Source organism: Marmota monax, unplaced genomic scaffold, assembly GCF_021218885.2.
Source record: "Marmota monax isolate L192 unplaced genomic scaffold, Marmota_monax_Labrador192_F-V1.1 WCK01_AAM20220418_F8-fsc00007, whole genome shotgun sequence".
NCBI lineage: Eukaryota > Metazoa > Chordata > Mammalia > Rodentia > Sciuridae > Marmota > Marmota monax.
Genome location: NW_026692781.1, coordinates 5860842 through 5886932, shown reverse-complemented (window position 1 = coordinate 5886932; position 26091 = coordinate 5860842). Strand labels below are relative to the sequence as shown.

The window sequence follows — 26091 nt, the reverse complement described above, 5'->3', positions numbered from 1 at the left end:
ACTTCTTATGCTTTTTTGTAGAATATACTATTTTCTATTTCATGTATTTAATTTTTTAAAATCTCAGCTACTTGTGACTCACTATATTGATTTCACAATTTACCAATGGATTATGATTTATAGTTTGATAAAATATTTTTCTTCCTGACTACCAGATGGATCTTTTTAAAGTACAATAATTTTCTTTCAAATACCTTTCACTACTCTAAAGATAGATTTCAAACTTTACCTTGACTTCTAAAGACCCCACATTACCCAGCCCTTTTATACCTGGAACTTCCTCTTTTTTCTCACCTCTCATTGGTTCTGTTCATTTTATTTATTTATTTTTTTAATATTTATTTTTTAGTTTTTGGTGGACACAACATCTTTGTTTGTATGTGGTGCTGAGGATCGAACCCCGGCCGCATGCATGGTTCTGTTCATTTTACAATCTGACCTTATTTTCTGGATGCAATGTATCTCTGGGCTTTTGCAAGTTGTGTTACCCCACCACCACTGTCTTCCACACACCTTTTTCTTGTAGCTAATTCCTATGCATTCTATCTTTTTAGCTTAGATTTCATTTTTCCTCTTGAAGGTTTTCCCTTGATGCTTAGCCTGGCTTAGGTGTCCCTCTTGAGTGTTCCCTTAGTACCCTGGACTTCCTCAGGCAGTGTGTAACACCCTGCATTGCAACAGTGCTGGTTAAAAACAGAGACTGGACCCCCACCAGCAGCCCATAATAAACCTACTAGACCATCAGTAACTATTGAATAAACAAATGAAACTTTTTCAATGGACTCCTATCAGGTCTATTGAGTAGGCATTCTTACATATTCTCTTATTGTTGGATATACATATTTGGTAATGGGGAATGAACCCAGGGGTGCTTTAACCACTGACCAGATCCCAAGTTCTTTTTATTTTTTTATTTTGAGACAGAATCTCAGTAAGTTGCCCAGGCTGGCCTCAGCCTCTGGAGTTGCTGGGATTATAAGCATGCACCACTGCACCCAGTGATATTTGGGTTCTTTACCATAAATGTAATGTGTTTTACATTGTGGAAGAAAGCAAGGGTTTGGGTCTGAATTATCTATATAGATACAACTTGTTGGTTGACTTAGTCTCTAGAATTAACTATGTGTGAGGCAGCATGAAACAACAGATTCAAGATTCACTAGATCTCTAAAATCAGGACGTAACTTGGTATCTCTAAGTTTCTATTTCCTTACCTGACTTTCCATAATTTAGCTAACATATAACTTTATATGTTTTTAATCACCCCAAATTCAATTTGTATGATCAAAGAGGATAACATGCGCGTAAGACTATTGTGAGAAGATAAAGGGCTAAATACTTTAAAAATACTTTGTAGATTACATTTTAGCTATTATTACTACACACAGACGTATGGTTAGGCTAAGCCAATGCCCCAATTTTCATTGATTAAAAAGTGAAAGTTGGATGAATAAGAGGGAGAGACATACTGGATGAGCAAGTCTTATAAATTCTTAGATTTAGTTGTAACGTGGTCTGTGATATTATGGCTTTTTATTAATAGTTTCTTCCTTAGAATTACTTCATTCCTTTAAAACTAAAAATCGCATTTTAACACATTTAGTTTTCAGCATCAATTTGAGTATTTTGTGAACTTCTGATGGGGCAGGGCTGGCTCCATAATCAAGTTAGCATCATCAGATTAACAGCTGGTGATTTTCCTATGGTGAGGAGGAGTGTTCAATGCAAACTGAAGTGAAAATAGGTCATTTCTGAGATGTGTGTCAGGTAGAACTCTGTTACTATTTGGTTATTGATGTACCAGAGCCTGACAATTTATTGTAAATTAAGGAAGGCTTCCTATCATCATTTCTTTCAGTTATTCTATACATTGATGTAGCTCAGTTTCTCCCTCTGAATAATCGAAGCCACAAGATGCCTAAAGAATAAACTAAGCTGCAAATATCATGGCACAGTACTAAATAAAAATAAAGAGCCAAGATGTTTACCTTCAAATAAGATTGGCAAATCATAAACAAATTACTTAGGAACATTCTTCTTACTTTTACCTCTGTTACCTTACAACCAAATTTGAAAGTCACAGGGATCCATTAAGGATTACAGAATCAGTAAAATGATGTAAATTGACACATAAGAAGTGGAAAACCTTGTAAATGGTTCATGAAAGAATGTAAACATTTAACTTTAACTTCATTTATTCACTTGGTGTATACCCAGCTTATTATTTGCCAGACATTTATCCAGTTTCTAGGAATACAATAGTGAAAAAGAAAAAGTCTTGCTTCATGGACGTTGCATTGTATGTCAGTTAGGGAGAGGATAAGAAGAACAAAAAATGAAGTGTTTCAGATGTTGATATATGCCATAAAGAACCAAACAAATGACATAAATGTGCCTGATGTGGTGGTCCTTCATGGGGGACTGAAAATATAGCTTCTGGAGTCATAATGTCCACATCTACATCTAGGCTGTACAAATTAATAGGTGCACAAGAGGCTAGGTGAGCTACTTACAACTCTCTTCATCTCAGTTTTCTCATCTGTAGAATGGGTCAAGTTCATGGAGTTGTTCAATTAAATAATAATGTGTGTAGAGCACACAGTACCTGGCACATACTATTTTCTAATTCGTATTGACTAAAGGCTTAAATATTAGGAAGGAGCTCCAACTAAGATTATGGATAACTGAAAAGAACTCTCTGTACCAAAGAAAGAACCAATAGACAAAAATGCAGCTCTCCCTCTTTATATGTGCATGGTATACAATAATGAAAATACACGAAGCTGAAGCCACCCAGTGACCTTCATGATCCATCTTCACACTCATCAGAACTCTCGTCACTTAAGTCCTCGCTGCCTTCTCCCTCACTCTCACCACTGCTGTCCTCTTCGCTGTCTTCCTCATCTTCCTTGAGATTCTGAGCTTTCTCTGCCATAGAAAGGAAGACAAGTGCTTCAAATGTTTCTTGATATTGTCAGTCAAACAAACAAACCAACACACAAACCATAATGCTCCTTACCCCTCCCCTCTACCAAGAAATATGTATTTCTGAACAGAAGAATCAAGCTGAACTTCACTAACGTAGGATACGTAGGATCAAAGTAGTAGAACAAGTGAGAAATATATTATTACTGGCATGAAGATGTTTGTAGGTTTAAAGTTAAAATATAGGTCTATGAAATCATTTGTATTATTGTCAAAGAAATTCTTAAATAGAATCAGGGTGACCGAGACTTAGGGTAATTAAGAGACTACTGGCTTTCCTGGAAATCATGGTACATCCCTTCAACACATGAAGGTGGTTAGCATGTTCTCTTTCCTATACCCAATGCCTCACAGCCAGGGAGCCTTGGCAGTTCCACCCCACAGTGAGAAAGGGGTCCTCTTTTCTATCCACAGAGGACAAGCTGATTTTACTAAACCATTTGATTCAGCCAGTCAGATATTTCTTAACCACTTCTGATGATGCATTTTTGACAATTTCCTGAGATAATGGGGTTTTAAAGACTGCCCATAGTTCTTTGAGAAAAAAAAAGGAATTTCAATTTTTAAAATTACCCATCAGCAACATTTCTTCAATAAGTGATAAAAACTCCTTGGCCTCAGGATTTTCTGGTTCATAGATTATGACTGAAAATGGACAACAGAATGTGTGTTATTAAGGTTCACAGTGTTTCAACAAACAGGATCCTTAGAATGAGATTGAAACTGTCAGTCAGAGCAGGTAGAAATGCACAAAGCAATAAACATCAACAATTATACCACAGATAGATCCAGGTACAAATAGAGAAAATGCTCCACTTATATTTGGTGCTTTATTGGAGAAATTATCCTTATTATATTTTTCTACCTCCTATCCAAATAATACAATCTCAATCACCTCAATATGGCTTCCCTAATAGGCCAGTAGCCAAAGTGTTTCATGAATAGAATCATTCTCCAAAGAGTGTACAAATCCTGCAAATGTGGAGAGTTTGATAATGAAAAGACAGTGTGCCTATATGTCTGTAATCCCTCATCTCATCCATTAGTATATCTGCATGACATCCTTTGCTGAAGATCTCGTGTAACACAAAGGAAAGGAGTTTTCTTTGTGCGACCTCTTCTGTAGAGGTGCCACTTTTAAATAACATCTTTTGCATAGGGAAAACTGACGTTGCTTTTTTCCCTTCATTCTGAGAACTTTAGTCTACTCACCAGTCATCGCCTGCTTAACAATACTCTCCCCTCTTCATTGAGCCCCATTTATTCCCTTTGCCTTAGGTGACTGTTGTCCTTCCTTTGGACCATATCAGACTTTTTAAGGCTTGTTGGTATATTATCTATGTGTTAGATACCAGACTTCTTTCCAGAATTTTCTAGAGTCTGGTTTTCAAATCTCTCTACAGCTCAATCTCTCTTCCTTATTCCTACATGCCTAGAGGAGTATTCATTATTTCTTTCTGTATCATCCATTGATGACTCCTTGTGCAATATCTTGGTGGCCCCCAGGGGGCACTGAAACATCAAGTGTGCTATTCTTCTGGCTAAAAGAAAGAGAACTGTGGAAGGTTCAAGGCTCCATTGACTCATGGCTTTCATCTTGACATGTCAAACCAGTGACTTTATTTCCAAATCCACTAACATAACATACATAACTGTATGCTTGCTCAAAAACTGCCTTTAAGGATCCCAGGTATTTTATGCATTATTATACATACAAATAAGCTTTCTAATAAGGTACCTTTATTATACATTTAACTTGAAATTAAATATACTTATCACTAGTCTAAATTTTTCTCTGAGGCTAAGCCTCTTTCTAGAGCAGGATTTCTCCAACTTGCTTCTTTGGATACTAGATTCTTAATACATATTTGGGATACTAAGTTAAAGAAAGTTAATCGGGAAAAACTTACTCTAAGGAGTAATCACAGGAATTTACAGAACCAGTCAGATGTTCAAAACTGCTATGAATCTTATAGAGAGGCAAATGTGATTTATCCAAATTTATTTGACAATGGAATCATTTTTGTGGAACACTTACTAATAAACCCTAAGCTATCACTTGGAACTAATTTAGAAAATTAATGTTGGAATTGGATTCATTTCAGGGATTGGAGTGTAAGTTTAGCTAGCATTTATCAATTTTCAGAAAGTGAGGGAAAGGTATCTGGTTTGAAACTTGGCCCAGCAATAACTATTCTAGGTGACAAATCAAAAATTCTGATATCACAGCCTAGACGGGTGTGTAAAGATTTGAGATAAGCATCTAGCACATGCAATTTCTGTCCAGGGGTTGTTTTCCAACTTGGGCTCCATAATGGAAGCATTGCCCACTAAGGATCCTGCAGAAAAACTGCCCGATATGAATTCTGGTCCTGCTACCATATTTAATATGGTTGTACTTCAATTTCCTTTTCTGTAATAATATTTGTCATATTGGGCTATTTGGATGAATCAATCAGATAATATTAAGTACTCAGTCCAGTCCTTGGTGCACGGTAAGTGCTGAATAAATATTGGTTATTATTAGTTTTCCTGGAATGGTTCTTGGACTAGAGGATTGTTTGGTTTCTTTTCTTCTGCCTCAGAAACAGGGTGCTTCTTCTGACTACAGGACTCATGTGGGGAAGTGGGGCTTCTAATGCTATGGGGCTGAACAGATTGGAGCTATTTCAGGGCAGAAAACACTTGTCTTGTTTACTGTTGCATGCCCAGCAGAGTGCTTGCTATGTGCAGCAGGAGCCTTCAAAACATTAGAAAGGGGAATAAGTGAATATAGACAAATGAGAACAAAGCAGGCTTTTTTTTTAACCCCAAGATAAGGTGATACTGTAGGCTAATAGAAAGGGATCATTTATTTTACTTGAAAAGAAACAGTTTTTTAGGAACCATCTTTTCTGAAGATACATCTATATTCAAAATAGAGCTACAATAATGAGAACTGTTTGGGTTTCAAGCCATTGTTCGTTACTATTTACAATGGTTATAACTCATGATATAGATCTTGTAGCACACTTCCCTGTTTTTTGTGTGTAGAATCTCTAGCTACTTGTGAGCAGAACTGATGTGCCCTGAGAAGACTGAGCTGCAATTTTCTCACTTACAGGTGAAGTGACCAAGAAATAGGGAGATTGATTGGCACAAAAACCTCAGTCATGAACGAAATGAATGAAGAAAAGTACTTTGGACCCTTGACTTCCAGTCCCATTTAAAAACCATTTTTTTCCAGGTTGCCCCTGCTGCCTGACAGGAAATGGAGCAGAAATATAAGTTCTGCATGAGACAGCAGGAAAATGATTGAGGAACGATTACGACTATATAAAAACTGGGTGGAAGACAGAAGAAATTCAAGCCTATGTCGATAGATACAATGTTTTGGAAGAACCCAACGCAGATTTTTAAAAAGGCAGGAAAAGAGAAAAGAAGCTGTGGGTGCCTAGATGCTGGGTGGGATGCCCTATAGTCAGACAAAATCATATAAGACTAGCTTGCAATTGGACTTCAAGGCACCACCCCAGGAACCAGGGGCTTTTTTCAAGAAAATGAGTGTGTACACTTTTGAAGGGATAAGGATGCATTATTTTATATAAATTAATTGTCCTTGATATAAACAAAGAAAAATATATATTCATCAATCATGGGACCCATTTCTAGCCTGACAGATCCATGAAAATATTTATTTTCCAAGCCTTTGCTTCCTTTACCAGAAAAATAAGCTTATTAACCAAATGAGGAAATTGAAATGGAGTATGGAAATGACAGACTTTCAAGTTAGACTTGGAATATGATCCTACTACTTAGGAGCCATTTGACCTTGTATGAATTAGGTCTTGCTTTGCTTCAGTTTCCTCCTCTGTAGAGTTAATGATTCTCACAAAACTGTTTTGAGTATTAAGCACTGTTTCTTCAAGAATGTTCCTATAGTAGGTATTCAACACATATATGCATAAATATGTAAATATATAACTACACTTACAGATGTCAGAAGTTATACATTTAAAAATAAAAATACAGGGCTGGGGTTGTAGCTCAGTGGTAGAGCACTTGCCTAGCACATACGAGGCACTGGGTTTGATCCTCAGCACCACATATAAATAAGTAAGTAAATAAATTAAAGGTATTGTGTCCATCTACAATTAAAAATATTTTAAAAATAAAAAATAAAAATGCCCACATATAAATTCTATCTATCTATCTATCTTTATCTATCTATATATACATAGAGAGAGACAGAGAGAGAGGGAGAGAAGAGAGGGAGAGCACAAGCACAAAGCAGGTATTTTGTAGGGAAGCTAGAATATGATAAAAGGGACAGACAAGAATATCTATACTATAAGCATTTATATATAAAGTATGTGGGGTCCATGCTAGATAAGAACAATTCATTTTGTCTGCAGCCATAAATACAGAGAAAGTTATGGAACAGCCTCCAATCACATGTTCCTAATAGCAGCAAAGAACTAGTGCTTTTTCTCCCTGAGAACTCGGTTCTTCCCTTGACCTGGCTTGGCACTGCAGACTCTGGGCCTCCCTAACTTCACACCCTCAGCTGGGAATCTGCCTCAGAAGAAGGCAATCCTGTTCTTCGAGGGAACCCATGCATCCCTACTTCTGGGCCTCTTTGCCCATGTTTCCAGTCAGCCCTTCTTCCTCCTAGAAGCAGCGTTCTTACAGGCACCCCAGATCCTGGTGTCTGATGGTGACCTTAGCCACTCTTCTTGTAGTCTAATCCTCAGTTTTAGAGGCACCACTATTTGACACTGACCTATAAGAGGGGACAGTGTGAATGTGTGAGCCTGTAGACATGTTAACTTTAAAGTGACTCCCCAGAGGATTGAGAGCATGTGTGCCTTGGCTCCTGCTTTCTCTCCGTCTCCCAGCATGTCTGGGTCAGAGGAAGGTGCTCAATATGTACTTGTTGGAAGGAGAGAAGGAAAGAAAGAAGAAAGAGTAGGAGAAAGGGAGGAAGGATATTTTTAAAGGGATATATCCATGAACATAGATAAATTTGAAGTGTTTCAACCCCATTGACCTGGTATTTATTGTACAATCACTGGTTTGAGTCAGGCTGACAAGTATATTATTGAGCACCTGCTGTTTATGTAGCATTCTGCAGGGCTCATAGCCAAAACAGACTGACAGTACATATATTTTATAAGCTTTAGCCAGAAGCTTTCTAAAATGATTGATGGATAGAGAAATAAAAAATACATAAAATTTTCCACAATTAGTTTCCAGAAAAAATTCACAGAATGGAGAATGAGTGGAACAGAGTTCCTTGTTTTACATAAGCCACTGGAGAAAAGAAAGGTGTAGGAAAAGCAGGCTTGCGTTTCCATTCTGACCGTGTCACTGTCATTGTGAGTAGTGCCAAGCCAGTTGTTTACCCCTCTCTGCTTCAGCTTCTTCCACAGAAAGTCACTGGACATTATCTTCTCTGAAGATTCCTTCTGATTGGAAAATTCTGTTTGTGGGACTCTAAAAATAGCTTTGACCAAAGTATTTTATTAAATAGATTAAAAATACTCTATAGGATTAAACAGGACGAGCTGTTTACTTCTGATATGAAATAGGTAGTGCTAAAGGATTCAAGAAACCCATTTTTAAAACTAGCCAATCTACTTCTGTGTTCATAGTGGGGACACAGGCAAGTGAGGGTAGACCCTTCACAATCCCTGCACTACATTTTCACTTCAAGGGATTTATTATAGACTTAATTTAAGTCAACTGCTAGTTAATGGTCCTATTATCAATAGGTTTATATATATATTATAAAATAACTCTGACTAAAATATTTGAGGAAATATGGACAAAATAGTTGGAAAGATGGTGTATGTTAGTATAGAGCTGAAATCTTTCCAATCATTAAATGGGCATTTAAAAGTTGGAAAATACAGTCTTTGACATTAAGAACTCACCGGATAGTTTTTTTTTTAAAGAGAGAGAGAGAGAGAGAGAGAGAGAGAGAGAGAGAGAGAGAGAGAGAGAGAATTTTTTAATATTTATTTTTTAGTTTTCGGCGGACACAACATCTTTGTCTGTAGTGCTGAGGATCGAACCCGGGACGCATGCATGACAGGCCAGCGCGCTACCGCTTGAGTTACATCCCTAGCCCACCGGATAGTTTTAATAGCAGACTGGACACAGCATAAGACAGGATAAATAAACCCCAAAAAAGGTCAATAGAAAATATACAAACTGGGCTGGGGTTATGGGTCAGTGGTAGAGTGCTTGCCTACCATGCGTGAGGCACTGGGTTCGATCCCCAGAACCACATAAAAAAATACTAAATAAAGGTATTGTGTTTACACACACACACACACACACACACACAAAGAAAGAAAATACACAAACTGAAGAATAGAAATATGGAGAAATAAAAACAAAACAGAACTAAGTAAAAGATACATGTGGGATTTCATGAAAAAAAAAAAGTTGAATTCCTGGAATCCCAGGAAGAGAAGAGAAAGAAAGAATAGGGTGGAAGTGGTATGAGGAAAGGTAACGGCCAAGAACCTTTCAATGTTGATGAAAACAACAACCCACAGATTTAAAAACTCAGCAAACCTTCCCAATAGGATAAGTACCAAGAAAACCATAAATACCTTTAAAAATTTTTTTTAAGTTGTAGATGGACACAATATCTATTTATTTTTATGTGGTGCTAAGGATCAAACCTAATGCCTCACAGGTGTGAAGCAGGCATTCTACCACTGAGCTACCACCCCAGCCCAGAACCACAACTATCTTCAACAAGTCAAACCACTAAAAACCAGAGAGAGAGAAGACAGATCATTCCCCTGGAATCAAAAGCCTCCAGTGCTTTCCCATCTCACTCAGCGACAAGCCAAGGTCTCTGAATTGACAAATGGTCCCATGCAGTGTGCATAGCCTGTGCCAAACCTCTCTGATCTCTCTGACCTCCGCACCTGCCACACTTCCTTGCTCTTCTGCTGCAGGTACACAGGACTTCTTGCTGCTGCCAGCACACGTGCTGTTTGACATGCCTAGCACACTTCTTTCCTCCACTTCGAGTCTTTCAGGGAGGCCTTCCAGCCTACTGAAAACTACCTTGTTTTCTCCCAGTGCCTTCTAGTTCCTCTTTCCGACTTAGTCTTTCTCCAAAGCATCTAGCATTTATGATACACAATTTAGTTTATTATCTGACAGTAGGCATAAATGTGGGACTGTTATTCCATCATGTTGGCTGCTCTATTTCCAGTGTCTAGAATGGTGCCTGGCACACCCAGGCTCTCCAACATTGGTAGAATAATGCATGTTCAGATAGACTAGCTCGACAGCTATAGCACCTGGCTTTTCTTTGAAACAAAAAGCATAAAGGTACTATTCCCTTATCATGATGGTAAGGATTCTGATTTATTTTCCAGTGGTGATAATTAGTCTACATTAGTCTACATTAGTTTATGTGGCTAAAAGTTACTCTAGAAATCTAAATTAATCCTTATATTAATTAACCATTCACTATAAAGGAGCCACTGAGACACTAGCAGGGAATTAGACTTAGGATAATGGAACCATCTTACATATGATAGAATTTATTTTTAGAAACAAAAGGAATATTGGAAAATGTGAAAGCATTTTTTACTTACTCATCTGACATAATTTTTTTGCGAGATGATAGTCTCGGCCCATTTCTGCTCTCAGGAACTGGAAAACATTAAATTCGTTGGACATAAGTAGATTCAGAGAGAATTTAATTGTCAATTATAAATTCCCTAGAAAATACTCCATTAATGGTTAGTTGTTTTGCTTTTAACACATACACTTTTCTAGGAGTGAGTCTATAATCAATTAATTAATCGAGGATATGTAAGTCTCTTGGGTGGCAGGTCAACTTGGAATAAGTGTGCCACCTCTGCTTTGTTGCAGCCACATTGTGTGCATACTGCCGAATCATTTAAGAAACATAGGTTGACTTGACTGGCACAGATAGTAAATACTTCAATCACTTTATCTGATTATTCCTTTAGTTTAGATATAGATTTCATGTGTGAATGTAGTTCATAACGACATAACAGTTCTTAGTTGAAAAGAATAATTATGGACTTAACAATTATGTACATTCAATATTTTCCAGCACTGCTTCTATATTATCTAGTTTTGCTTATACTATTTTTCTTGTTAAAGTAATACACATTTGTAATGTAGGGAATTTAAAAGCTAAATTAACACATTATGTTCTTCATTAAGAAGAACCTATATTTCTACCATCTAGAGATGTTTAACATCTTCATGTATATCCTTTTAGTTTTGCTCATAAATAAACACATATATATTTATAAATATTAGGATTATTCAGTAGTTATTTAATAAATAAACTATTTGATTGTGATTATTTTTCCCCGTGGCATTAATATTCTTATTTTGGTAGGGAGGGGAATACTGGAGACTGAACCCAGGGTCTCTTTCATGCTTATCATGCTTAGTATGTATTCTACCACTGAACTACACACCCAGTCTAGCATTAAATATTACATATTTTTTTACTTATTTAGGCTACAATTTACTAGATGAATTTTTTGTCATTAACTTTTATTTTAGTTGTAGATGTACATAATACTTTCATTTTATTTGTTTTTACTTATATGTAGTGCTGAGGATTGAACCCAGTGCCTCATGCATGCTAGGCAAGTGCTTTACCACTGAGCCACAACTTTGGCCCCTGTCATTAACTTTTTTTTTTTTTGGTACTGGGAATTGAACTCTGGGGCACTTAACCACTGAGCCACATCTCCAGCACCCCACCTCACTTTTTTTTTGTATTTTATTTAGAGACAGGGTCTCCTTGAGTTGCTTAGCACCTTGCTAAATTGCTGAGGCTGGCTTTGAACTGGAAATCCTCTTGCCTCAGCCTCCCTAAGCTGCTGGGATTACAGGCGTGGCCACCATACCCAGCTGTCATTAACTTTTTACTCTGCTACCAGTTAAAAACACACACACACACACACACACACAAAACTTAACACTTTTTGTTCCTGCTTGAGTGTGGTACATCTGGACCACACGCAGGTACATGAATTTTACTCAGCAAGAGACAGGGACACTGAGTACTAAGAAAAACTTCTCATGCATTTCCAGATATGTGATGAATACCCAGGTACCATTTTAAGAAGAAGTTCTCTATTACTTTTTTCAGTTTCTCCCTTGAAGTTTTTAAAAAATATGTTTCTGATATAAGTAGAACAATTCTAGAGTTTTTCTATTATTCACTAATTTCACCAAAAATCTCATTTATTTGCATATTAATGAAAACTATATTGATTCATGCAATGGAATTCTTACATTTTAAATTCTATTCTTGTCTAAGATATTTTTATTTTCATTCCTATTTGTGATTTTATTCCATTGTAGTTATGATATTTATCAGTTTATCTGTACGTTATTTTTTTTCAAATACCTAGCTCTTGATATATTAATTTCATTTTTACTTTGTATTATTATTATTTTTCTTTCATTTCATGTTTTATTATGTTTTCTATTTTTCTAGTTTTTGGCATTGATATTTAGTTCCTTTATTGTTGTTATTAGTTTAATCATCATCATCACCATCATTAAAGCATTTAAAACCTTAAGCTCTTTTTCAAATAGTAATTTGTAATGTTGTGGTTATCACTATTTTCCAAATTATTAAGTTTAATTTTGATTTCTCATTTTACTTCAAGTGTCATTTTGAAGAATATCTTTTAAGTGATTTTAATTATTTTTGCTTATAATGCCTAGTTTCATTGATCATGGTTAGAGAATGTGATCAGTGTAATATGCAGCTGTTGTTCATATTTTTGAAATCTTGTTTATGAGTTGAATTTCTATATTCTCCTCTTCCTTCAAGTTTCTAAGATTCCACTCATGTCTCTTCCTCTTAAAAATCCTTCTCTTATCCCTGTTCTTCCTGCTTCTTTTCTCAGTCACTTAAGTCTTCCTGTTCCCAGGGAACTTATTAAGCACTTTCATTAGTATATGTTTCAATGTGTTGTAACTATTTCTAAATGTGCCTGTTTTCAAGGACAGAATGTCTCTCTCTTATTTATTTCTATATGCCCAGCAACTAGCATGGTACCCAGTATGTAGAACACATTCCTCCCAGCAGTCCTTACAGGGCACCAAGACTTCTCTTACTCCTGCCTCTGCCTCACTAGAATACTGTATGTCACTTTCAGAACCTTCTTTTACTTCTAACGCAATGAAGAGAGATGAGTAGCCAGGTAAGCGTTTATATCTGGGCAAGGATCTTTTTTATTGATTTTTAAAAATTTAACTTGATGAATACGTTACTAATTTGCTTAATTTACTTAGTAATAAAATCATTAGTTATTTCAGCATTTTTAAGTTTCTTAAATTGTAATGCACAAGTAAAACTTACTTCTGCCATCAATTCTAATGGGGCACGAGTATCCTTTTTAGGGTTACTGTCTTCATCATCTTCATCACTGGTATCATCCTCACCATCAGCATCCGTTGATTCTGACAACTTATCAATACTCTGAACACAATGTTCATTAGTTTTCTCCTGCTTTGCAATAATTGTGTCTTTGCCCCCTTCACCTAAAACAGAATATACATAATTTAAGCAATAAACAATGAAAAGTTTAGAAGTTAAATTTTGCCAGACCCTATTAGCATCCATAAAACTGATATACTAAATTAACATAATCACCAAACAAAAACCGTCATAATGACCAACAATCTAGCCTCTGAACACTACAGATATTAATCTATCAAAATCCCAGTGAGGGCTGGTGGTGTGGCTCAGGGGTAGAGCACTTGCCTGGCATTCATGAGGCACTGGGTTTGATCCTCAGCACCACATAAAAATAAAGATATTGTGTCCACCTATAACTGAAAAATTTTATATATATATATATATATATAAAATCCCAGTGAGGTACTACAATTTTTGTTCCTGTTTATTGATGAAAAAACTGGGGTCAGAGGAGTGAAATAAATTATTCTTCTGGGAGTCAGTTTGGCTCCAGAGTCTATGTTCTTAACTGTCTTATATTTCTTTCTAATGTACATCAAAAAATATTAAAATAAATATACTAGTATTCATTTTAAAAAATGTTTATCACGTGTTTCCTAAAATATCTCCTTGAAAACCAGTGAGCCTGACTCCTTTGGCTTTATGGAGTCTTTCAGTTTCAGACTGATTTGTGTTACACCCACCCCTTTCTTGTAAGATTTTGAGTGCCTGGGACACCTTGGGAAAGGGCCTTTTTGATGGGAGTGTAGCCATGAGCTACTCTAAAAAGTTGTATAAACACAATTTTTTAGAAGAAAAGGAGGAAATCCAGGAGAGCTCCAGAAAAGATAGGTTAGAAAAACAGACCAAATGAAGTAAAATGAAACTCCTGACTCTAAGCCAAGAGCGTTACCCTGAAAAGGGATATGAAACCCTTCCAGGAGAATGACAATGGTGTTATTCAAGCTGTCCATCTAACCTGCTTCTGTTTCATTCATAGTCTCCATTGGCTCACAACCACCTTGATCTTCCAGTATACACCAGTATGTACACCAGTATGTGCACCAGCTCACCACACTGATGTCATCAGGAAGGTCATAATAAGGAACTAAAGACATCCTATGATGTCACAGGCACTGTCTCATTCAATTCAGTTATTATGGGGAAGTTTCCTGTTCTCTAGATCTAAAATAATCCTCTCCCAGGTACTGTTTATTTAAATGTAGCACCTATCAAACCCTGAAATGATCTTGCACGTTTCTGGTTTTTTACTGTTACTTATTTTTTAAAATTTATTTTGAACTGACAAAATTGCACGTATTTATGAGGTTTCATGTGATGTTTGGGTACATGTATATATCGTATAATGTTTAAATCATGTAAAACATATCTCCTCAAACATTATTTATTTATGGTGAAAACATTCAAATTCCTTTCTTTTAGCTTTTTGAAATTTATAGTACATTATCATTATTTATTGTCACCCTAGTGAATAACAGCTCACCAGCATAAGGATGCTTACACTACAGTGTGAACTTTATAAGGTGTAGAAACTTTGCCTATTTTGCCAACTATTGTATTCACAGCTTCTAAATTAATGCCTGGCACTCTGGTTTTCAATCATGGTTAAGCAAATAGAACTTGTTAATGCTTTCATAGGTATTTAAATCCATGCAAAGATTGAATGCCTTATAATATCATCTCATGATGTATACTCAGGGATCCTCTATTTCACTGCGTATCAGAATCACCAAGTACCTGAGTTTGAAAAACTAACAATTCCCAGGCCCCACCTTAGACCTAGAGTGTTGTCAACTCCCCAGGGTCCTGGAAAGAGGTTTAAATTAGAAGCCACAATCACTCAATTCAGTAAGACAAATGCTATTACCTGTACTTTCTTTTAAGAAAGAAGATGGCCATTGGTCAGACTGTAGATTTGTTAAGAAATCTTTATTTTTAATATTTTTTGAAGATACTCTTTTTTCAGTATTCTTTAAAGAGACTTTATTTTCAATCTTTTTTGAAGAGACTTTCTTCCTACATGTTAAAGTAGATAGTAAAAAAAAAAATTTCCTAGTCAGAATTCTGTATAATACTTTATATGGGTTCATAAACATACATTTAATATAAGCATAATATATATATATATATATATATATATATATATACACACACATACATACATACCAGCAATAGCCTTAAATAGCTCAAAGGTAATATCTTCTTTGTAGAAAAGTTCTATTTCTGCCTGGCATTTGTTACTATGTAACAATTCCTAGGATCCTCCAGAGTTAAAGTACATAGGAATTAGTTATATAAATGTCATTGGTACACCATTGTGACATGATAGTATAAAACTAAGAAAATTAACCTTGAGTTTTTTTAAAAAAATGTTTATAAATAGATTCAGGCCATTGCTATATGCTATACTATGGAGGAAGTCCAACACTAATATTAACCCTTGATCATAATGTAAAATTGTTTTTTTCATCAGGGAGCTGAATTGAAAAGAGATTAACTTTCTCTCTCTCTCTTTTTTAAGCCCAAAACCCATGTCAATAAATATGCACTGAGATAAGGGATTCTTATGTGGTGTACTCTGTTTACAAAGATAGCACCCATGCTTGTGAAAAACTACCCATCCTCCATTTCTTTTTTGAGGTCTTTGTGTCATTTGAAAAGCTTTAACAAGGGCTGGGGTTGTGGCTCAGTGGTAGGGCGCTCACCTAGCACGTGCAAGGCTCTGGGTTCGACCCTTAGCACCACATAAAATAAATAAAATAAAGGTATTGTGTCCAACTACAAAAACTAAATATTTTTTAAAAGTTTTAACAAACTCAATTTCTAGTTTGTATAAAGATATAAGAAGATGTAAAATATTATTTTCCCCAAAATATTGTGGCTCTGTTTTTTCTGTGTTGAAATATGAATCCAGAACATTAGTGGCTGAGTTCATGGTCTTGGGCTCTGATTTAGCAAATAGGTTGACCAGTTTGTTATAGTCCTTATTATGGGAGGGAATGAAACTTCACTTCCTCAGTATACTGGACCTAAATCAAAACCCTTTGCTGGAAATGAAAATACACAGCAAAGATAATTTACATTTGTTTTGCCTCTGCCCCCTTGATTTTCTAATTGTCTACAAATGCATCCAGGAGAAAACTCTACATATAAAAAGTTGGAAACTCACTGAAACGTTCCATTTCCAGAATATGAGATTCCTGTTATGCCAAAAGTGATTACTAGAATTTGTAGGCTCTAATGTCTAATGCAGATAAAAAGGCTTTGATATTTTTTTCTTCACTGAATTATACTATTTTAGTCATGATATCTAAGATATCATTTATTTATTATCAACATATCATTGCTTTATGTACCACCAAGAAAGGAAAAATACTGCCAAACATAAGTATAAGATGACATCAATTTTAAGAGATGTTAAAATATGAAAAAAAAAAGATCTAAGAATGTTTACATCTATGGTACTTCTATATTCACTAAGTTATATCCATAAGTAAGGGAATTTAATAATATAGTTCTGGGTATTTGAATAATTGGCAATGTCTTTAATAACTCTAATGAAACACACATAGAGGTGACTAACACACTCAATAGCCTGAAGATAAATGGTATATTGTATTCAGAAGCAGTGAGTCTGACAAACAAACAAAAAACACCTACATGAGAACCGACCAATTCATGATTTTATTTATTTATTTATTTGAAACCAGGGATTGAACTCAGGGACACTCAACCACTGAGCCACATCCCAGCCCTATTTTGTATTTATAGACAGGATCTCACTGAGTTGCTTAGCCTCACTTTTTCTGAGGCTGGCTTTGAACTTGCAGTCCACTGTCTCAGCCTCCCTTACAGGTGTGCATCACTGTGCCTGGCCAAATCATGACTTTAACAGTAAAGTATAAAACTCTTTTCTGTTCAGTTCATGTATTCTTTCTCATATAATTTCAAAGAATGAGAAGCTGGAAGTTCAGCCTCCTCTGCAACAAAAATCTATTGACTTCCCTGTGAGAAAGTATGACATTTATGGTACTAAAGCCCCTAAACATTTAAGAAAAATAGATAACTAGTATACTCCAAAAGATCAGGGGTTTTTTTTCTTTTTTTAAATTTATTTTTTAGTTATGGGTGTACATAATATCTTTATTTTTTTATTGTGTGGTGCTGGAGGATTGAACCAAGTGTTTCATGCACACTAGGCAAGCACTCTACCTCTAATCCACAACCCCAGACCCAAAAGATCAGTTTTTATTAACTTAAATAGTCACAATCAAAAAAAGATTCAAATTTTTACTCTCTGTAATAATATCCTTTGGAAATGGGAGGTGTTTAGTAATTATTAAATCTATATACAGAGTACATTATGTTAGATGTCCCATGGGAACATATATGTTGGAAGGTAGATATCCTAGGTTTTAGATTTTTTTTCTTAGTATGTAAAGAACACTTGGGTACATTTAGAAAATGTTCCCAAATTTCTATTGGAATTAATACTCTTTTCAGTAGATTTATATGTTAAACTTGGTCTTAAAATGATTTATATTGCCATTTTCTGTCCTAAAAATGAGCCATACCAGAGATAAGACTGATTGACTCTGCCGCTTAATACTGAATAAAGAAAAGCTTGCTGAAAAAGCAAAAACAAAATAAAAAAAGACTTACATTGCTCAAACATGTGCCAAAACCCAAAAATTAACTAAAATTTACTTTTCTGAGAAGGTCTTAGCTACACTTTGAGAGACTTGTATTTGTGAAGTGAAATGTTTGCTTGCCAATCTTGGTCTGTGTCCATAAAGGCATTTACTTAAAGTGGAAAAATGGGGATTAAAAAAATAGTTAAAATAAAAAATAGTCTTTCATTTCAGAGAATACGATAAAATATAATTAAATAAAAACAAAAAAAACCCTATTGATAAAATTTCTTTCCACTATAGTCAAAGAGTTGGGTGTTATGGATTTGCTTGTCATTTCCCCTGTGGCTGGGACTGGAGTCCTAATCAGATTAGGGCAAAGATCTGGTGAAGAGAGAACACTTGTAGTTTTTCCTAATTCAACCTAGATGGGACCTTTTGGCAAATACTACTTGCCTAGTTAGACAATGGAGCCATGTGGGATAGAAAGTGGAATAGAAGCTACACTGAGAAAATTCATCAACATTGCTGATCAGTCACATTCTTCTTAAAGCAAAGTTCACCCCACAATTTAGTATTTTATTACTTGATTATTTTTTTCAAAGACTAGCCCTGTTCACCTTTAACTTTGGGGTGAAGTAACAGAGGTGGCAAGGCCACACATTTGTAAAATTTACTGACTACATTAACCACCCTTTCCCTAGTGATTGATCATTTTGTCCTTGCAAAAAGGAGTTTGATAGTTAAATGCAATTATTATTGAGATCAAGAGAACAAGTGGTCACTCTGCTTTTCTATATTGACAAATGCTGCATTGATTTATCCCTGTGCTTCATCTACCTTGGGATGTGGATTACCCCTGCTCCAGTTCACATTTATGAATTTTGGGGTTTATGGACACAATAATAATTAATTTTCACCAAAGATCTATTAACTTCTATTATCATTATTAAAAATTATATCTTATATTTCCCTCAAAAGTAACTAAATGTTTCTTAAATTTTAAAATCTAAATGTTTTCAACTATGTAATATGACATATTATTAGTTATATGTGTAGAGTAATAGTCTTTTTTTAAAAAAATATTTATTTCTTTTACTTGTACACCTTTGTTTTTATTTAGTCACTTTTACATGGTGCTGAGAATTGAATCCAGGGCCTCTCATGTGCTCTACCGCTGAGCCACAACCCCAGCCCGAGTAATAGTCTTTTAACAAGGCTTTTTTTCCCCTCCAGTTGGTTGTAACTTGACATTGAATATAAATCCTCTGTATTGATTTGCTATGTATTTCTTTCTCTTTGATATAAAATATGCATTAAAAGTATATAACATATAAAATTTGCAATATAAGCAAAGGTGAACATTTTTAGCTCCAAAAGTAAAAAAATAAAATATATGATGTAAAAAGTGAAGTTTTCTTCAGGCGATAATATTCAGAATAAACCAAAATAATGTCAGGTTTTTTTTCAGTGCTGGGGGTTGAATCCAGGTTCTCAAAAATCCTAGCTACATCTCTATTATTCCTCAAGAGCTACATCCCAGCCTCAATAATATGAATCTGGGTATACCAGTCCCGTCAGAATATACCTACCAACTTGTCAATAATCTCTATGCATGTGTTTTATGACCAACTTTCAAACTATAATTTTTCATAGAATAAATAATAGATATTTTTCAAAAGTTAGGAAATGAACACAATCAAGAAGGACATTAAAAAATTTTTAGAATCAGTGCTTTGGCTAGAGCTGGTACTTAATATCTAGCTATTAAATTGATATTGTACTATGATTTTTAATACTAATTTCACCAGCTAGTTGAGTTGATTTTTCCTTTAGTAATGATGATTCATGTTATAAAAAATAATCTGTTTAAATATTTACTTACAGATATATCCTGAAAGAAATGAGCAAATAGCAAAGGGAAATTGGAATGAGCAATGGAAATTATACAAGTAAAATACAGAATACATGATGTTTAAGCATTAAAAAATAGAAGTGATTATTATCCATGCCTCTACATTTTTATCAAAATTCATTTTTAATTTTACGCATCCTTCTATTTAAGTGACAATTACTTTGACTGAAGCAAAAACTAAAGTGCTAATCCATGCATTTCTGGCTTTTCAAATTTAATTAGGTGACAAATGGTTGCATTATCTAGTTCTAATTGCTTAAAAGGCATGTGACAGATCAGCTGCACAACCAAAGACATCTTCTTACTCTGACATTGCTTCCTTTGGTTCAAGCATCACGTTTTCTGAAAGAGAAGAAAAAAACTTAGTATTTTTTTCTAGCAGTGATGTCCGTAAATGTAAGTGTCACATTGGGAAATAAAATTTAAGATATTTTTGGATGACATATAACAAAATATTTGATTACCAAATCATAAAATCACATTAACTCATTCCAATATTCTTATTATTAATTAATATTTAGGATAGAATCATGATCAAACACATTTGAAGTAATAAATAATTTACCCTTTGGATCAAACAGTAGCAATCTGCCATTCTGTCTGTTTTTTGGTTCCTAAAATAGAAGCAGGAGTAAAAACTAGCATTATCATTATTATTTTAATTTGAGGTATTTGAAATAGTTTAAGAGCATTTGTATAAATATTTCTATTATGTATGCTAAAGTGTGATTTTTATGCTAAAATCAGTTATTTAAAAACTATATAAAGTGATGGTAAAATAGACCCAAAGCATTCTTTAAAAAGTTTTTATATTCTTACCTTTGTAGCATCTGTCTTGTCTAGGTAATTCCTGAACAAAATAAAATATTTACTTCATAAGTTTCTAAACTCTTGTATAAATTTAAAATAGAAATAAAACAACACAGAACTCAGTCTGTCAGTAGGTTATTAAGTATTTATTTGTTTTTATATTTATTAGCATTAATTACATCCTAACAAAACCTCTTTCTTCTGGACTACAATATGGAGTTTGAAAAATCTAGAGAAATTACTCCTTCCCTTTCTCATGTAAAAAGAGCTATAGGAATGATTTTGCTGCCAGGGGTGATGGCCCATGCCTGTAATCCCAGCAGCTCAGGAGGTTAAGGCAGGAGGATCTGGAGTTCAAAAGCCAGCCTCAGCAACTTAGCAAGGCCCTAAGCAACTCAGGGAGACCAAATAAAAAAATTTAAAAAGGGCCAGGGATGTAGCTCAGTGGTTAAACACCCCTGGGTTCAATCCCTGGTACCAAAAGAGAAAAGATTTTCCATGGAAGAACAGCCTGGTATTAACTAACCCTCTAATTCTTTTACATGTTTGATTTCACCTAACTTGGACTCTAGATCTAGATTCAAATGTGATCAGCAGCTGGCTGAGGACTCTCCTCTCCCGGTGAGCTGACCATAGAAATCATAAATTCATCTTAGCTCATGTTTACAACACCACTTCTCTCCCCTACTTCAACAAAATAAAACATGATATATAAATCAAACTCTCAGCTACATTCCAATTTATTGGTGCCATAAAACAATACTTTCTAGAGTGTGAGTTTAGAGCAATATGAAATTTCAAGACATGGTATTTTAATAAAGTATTATTTAAACAAATACCTATAAATTGATGTTTGATTTTACCTGAAGATACATTTTAAGTATGTTTTTTACTCATAAAATTCCCTTGTGCATTAATTAATGCTTGAAAGTTAAAATGTTTTCTCTATGATTTTTGCCTTTCTAAGCTACCCAAGAATAAGACACGATTTCCTGCAATATCTGGATAAATACCATTCTAATTGTAGAGAAAAGGCCTTAAGGGTTTTGTTTTTTAAACATGGAAGAGGTCACATTTAAATTTTCCATAAGTAACAACTCACTTGTTGCTTCCTCTTAACACTTGGCCCCACACTCCAAGCTAGATGTTTCAAATTTTTATAATTACATACCTAAGGATTTCTGGCATACAAAATTCAGGGCCAAGACTGTGAACAATAAGAGCCAGACTTCATTATTTTGTATTTCTGTTTTTAAAAATCTGTCTCCTTCACATGGACTTATGCTCCTGAATAAAGCAGTAGTGCATATACTTTTGTCTCAGGCTTTGCTTTTAGGGGAACCCTGACAGTTTGTTATTAACTTGATTCTCCTCCTGAGAAGCTCACAGAGAGTCAAAGTCTATCAGAAAAGTGAGGCATCTTTTGGGGGAAACCAGTTGTAGAAAACCAAATTCTAAGATAAATGAAAGAATGAATTAAATAGGCCTTAATTGTGGGGAGCCATCCGTGGAAAACACATGAGGATCTTGTCTTGGCATGTAGCCAGGGAGATTTTAGGTTGAACCTTGGGGAACTATATCCTTGGCACGACCTTTATCTTCCCTCTGCTATAACGATCTCTCATGGTCGCTGGGGAGATGGGAGTAACACGTTGGGAACTGGACAGCCCACCTGTAACTTTTTTTGGAGAACATTCTATGAAAGGCCTTTGATATCCCCCAATATAATGAAGCAGGCGCAGGCTTCATTTTGCCATTAGTATAGACACTCGATCTACATGATTGGCTAGCCCACTCCACCCCTGCTTTTTGAAAATATTTTCTGTGTTCTGTAGTTTTTTCGTTGTTCTATTTTTCCTACCTTTTATTTCTCAGCCAGCCCATTCTACCCAGAGGAACCCCATTTCCATCGCCTGCCTGCGTGGGACGTGGGCGAGACTTAATAAAGGAAATTTAAGATGAGCTCTCCTGAGAGGGACTTTCATTCCACAAATTTCCATAGTCCTGTGGTACCTGAAGGACAGAGGGAACATCACCTTTATATTTAGAACCCTCCTCTCCTTTCTAACTCAGGGATCCTTGTGGATTGCAATGCTCCACCCAATTTGCACCCGGGAAAAGAAAAACCTAGATGGGAGATCCCAGCCCTTGATGGAGACAGTCCAGCTTTATCATTACTTGGGAAGTCTCCCCTTAACTTCTCTTCCTAATACTGAATTCCCTGGTAGGCAATATGGTATAACACTCAAGGGTTCTGTCTCTTGGTGAGAGAAACTGTTTTCACATGGTCCAAGTGAGTCTGGGAAAATTAGTTAATCTCTTTAAGCTTCAGTTCTTCCATCTGAGAAATGGGGACCACAAAGGAAATAAATTCACTAAATTATTGTCAAGATGGAAGGAAGAGGGGCTGGGGTTGTGGCTCAGCGGTAGAGCATTTGCCTAGCATGTGTGAAGCATTGGATTTGATCCTCAGCACCACATAAAAATAAATAAAGGTATTGTGTTTATTTATATATATATATTTTTTTTTTTTTCCTTTAAAGATATACTGGAGTAATCTGGATAAAGAGTTTAGCACAGAGCTGGCACTTAGGAAGGATGCTATAGAAACGAATTGATGTTTCTTCTAAAGGGACAGCTGACAAGATGTCCTCTAAGGCTGATAAGAGCTCACTGGGACTTAGATGGACTATCTCTGAGGGCTTTTATGACATAAACCCTCAAATACTGATGCTTATTTACAAAGTTCACTGACTTCAGGGAAAATGCAGTAACTTAGAACACATTTTTTGTTGTTGTTGTTTTTTGTACTGGGGATTGATAGAGACACTGAGCTACATACTTAGTACTTTTTATTTTTTTATTTTGAGTCAGGGTCTTGCTATGTTGCTGAGGCTGCCCTCAAACTTTTGATCCTCCTGCCTCAGCCTCCAGAGTTGTGGAATTACAGGTGTGTGCCACAAAATACAGGTAAAATTTAAAATTTGCAATATTATTTTCATCTCTATGTTTATTCTTCTCCTCCAGGCATTTGAGCAGTATGTTGGCCTTGTGCTACCTTAAATCTCCTCTCCATCAAGTTGGACTTGTTCACATCAGAGTCATGGTATCCAGAAAGAGCAGTCTGAAGATGTGCACTCTATATTCATGACTATTGATTGATATGGTTAACATTAACTTCATGGCACTCATTTAATTATCCCTTTGAATCTCTACTAAGTACACTCTCTAGCTTTTGGAATAGGGTTGACTCACCTGATGCCTTTAAACAGTCCCTGTGATGGTGGGGAAACAAAAATAGTGATAGTTTCTAATTTTCATGCAATATTCAAAGTCTATTCAAACAAACATTTGGGCTGGGGGTGTAGCTCAGTGGTAGAGTGCATGCTTAACACAAAGAAACAAATTTTGATGAGCACCTCTTATGTATGAAATATGTCTGAACTAAGCTCTGGGGATATAGAAATGAAGGGAGACTGGTTGTCATCATTTATATGGAATAATATAAGGCCAAAGATAGAGTCCTGAGAAGTGACACCTAAGAAGCAGGTAGAGGAAAAGCACATAATAAATGTGTAGACAGATTATGACTAGAGTGTTAGTATGACCACAACCATGATAGAAGTTTCTTAAGAGAAGAAATTGGTTTTCACTCAGGAGTATGGATCCTACATGACTTTAAAGGCACTCAGATATTACTGAGTGAATAAAGCTATTAAATGACATAAAGTAGCCAGATTGCCTTAGAGTGTTTTACAATTAAAAAAGAAAGGCCCACAGAATTGGGAGGGATGGTTCTGAGAAAAGAGTTGGGGAAAAGCAGAGATAGTTATTTTTATAAAGAATAAAAAATATTAAAAGACATATGTAGAGGGGCGGGTTATGGCTCAGCAGTAGAGCACTTGCTTCGCATGTGTGAGGCCCTGGGTTCGATCCTCAGCACCACATAAAAATAAATGAAGATATTGTGTCCATCTACAACTAAAAAATAAATATTAAAAAAAAGACATGTAGAAAGATAGGTAGTATTAACCAGGAGATAAATATATCTGATTCAATAAGTATATAAAGTACACACAGCAAGATAATTTATAAATTCATAATTATGTGATTAGGTTTTAAAATATTCTGGGCATTATATAAGTAATGTACATTATATTAAAAATTGTACTTTGGGGATTAGGAAATAGCTGTGTGGGAGTCAGCATGGGCTTATTTCTAAGAAAAAATGCTTGTTTCTTGACTCTTTAGTTAATTGTATTTAATTGTCTGGACTCTAGGTTGGAAGTCACAGAAACTATGCTCAAGTTATAGAGCAGCAACTTATGTGACATTGAAGGTACCAAGCACTGGAGATGAGCAATACAAAGTCTCTATGCTCATGGAACCCAGTCTAGTAAGGAAAACAGGGAATGAATGAATACAGGCATGAATGAATGAAATTATGACAATCCCATATTTGGCTTCATAGGAGCTGGATTGCTTTGTTAACATAAATTTGACACATAGTTTGGCTGTTAGCCATCCCTTAAGGGAGTACTTTCCATTCATATCTCTGATCAGGATCTTCATGATTCAGTGCAGGGATAGTAAATGCAAAATGTGGACTATCCTCAGGATGAATTGGAATTGAAAAAAAAAACAATCTTTAATATCTATAGCTAAAATGTACCAGGTTTTTGGCAAAGCAGACAATTGAATAATCCCTGATTGAGCAGGTCCCATAACAACCATCTCATTATTAATGGCTCTTAAATCTTGCAATAATCTCCATTTACCAGATTTCTTTTTAATGACAAAAATGGGAGTATTATAGGGAGATATGGAAGGTTGTATATGCCCCTCCGCTAATTGTTGTTTGACCAGGTCATGGGCTGCTTGTATCTTTTCTTTAGTCAGGGGCCACTGAGGAACCCATACTGGTCTTTCTGATTTCCAAGTAATTTTGATTGCCTCAGTGACCCCTTCTGAAAACCTAATCCATGTCTATTTATTCCTTGATCTATTTGAATTGGTGCTGCTATACCTTGTTCTTATTCTCCTAATCTTTTTTCTTTCCTGAAACCTTGTCTAGCCCTAATAGTGGGCGCATTTGGATTGATGTTATTTGTTAATGTCAAACCTAATTGATCTAGGACATCTCGTCCCCATAAATTTATAGGAAGATGATCCAATACATAGGGCTGTATAGTTCCTTCACATCCTTCAGGATCCTTCCAATCTAATACCATTGCACTTCTATGGGGATTAGT

General features: G+C 35.4%; 1 protein-coding gene across 1 annotated transcript in view; it reads right to left on the bottom strand.

Moving 5' to 3' along the window:
• Positions 1 to 2729: 2729 nt before the first annotated feature.
• Erich2 (glutamate rich 2) overlaps positions 2730 to 26091 on the bottom strand; it is a 28250-nt gene continuing 4888 nt past the window's right edge. Inside the window, exons 2-9 of the mRNA XM_046447520.2 lie at positions 20849 to 20879; positions 20595 to 20643; positions 20335 to 20371; positions 15351 to 15499; positions 13364 to 13545; positions 10593 to 10650; positions 3559 to 3630; positions 2730 to 2928 (exon numbers count right to left, since the gene is read on the bottom strand). Coding sequence (XP_046303476.1) covers positions 2804 to 2928; positions 3559 to 3630; positions 10593 to 10650; positions 13364 to 13545; positions 15351 to 15499; positions 20335 to 20371; positions 20595 to 20643; positions 20849 to 20879 — 703 coding nt within the window. The 3' untranslated portion in view covers positions 2730 to 2803. The remainder of the gene's footprint in view (positions 2929 to 3558; positions 3631 to 10592; positions 10651 to 13363; positions 13546 to 15350; positions 15500 to 20334; positions 20372 to 20594; positions 20644 to 20848; positions 20880 to 26091) is intronic.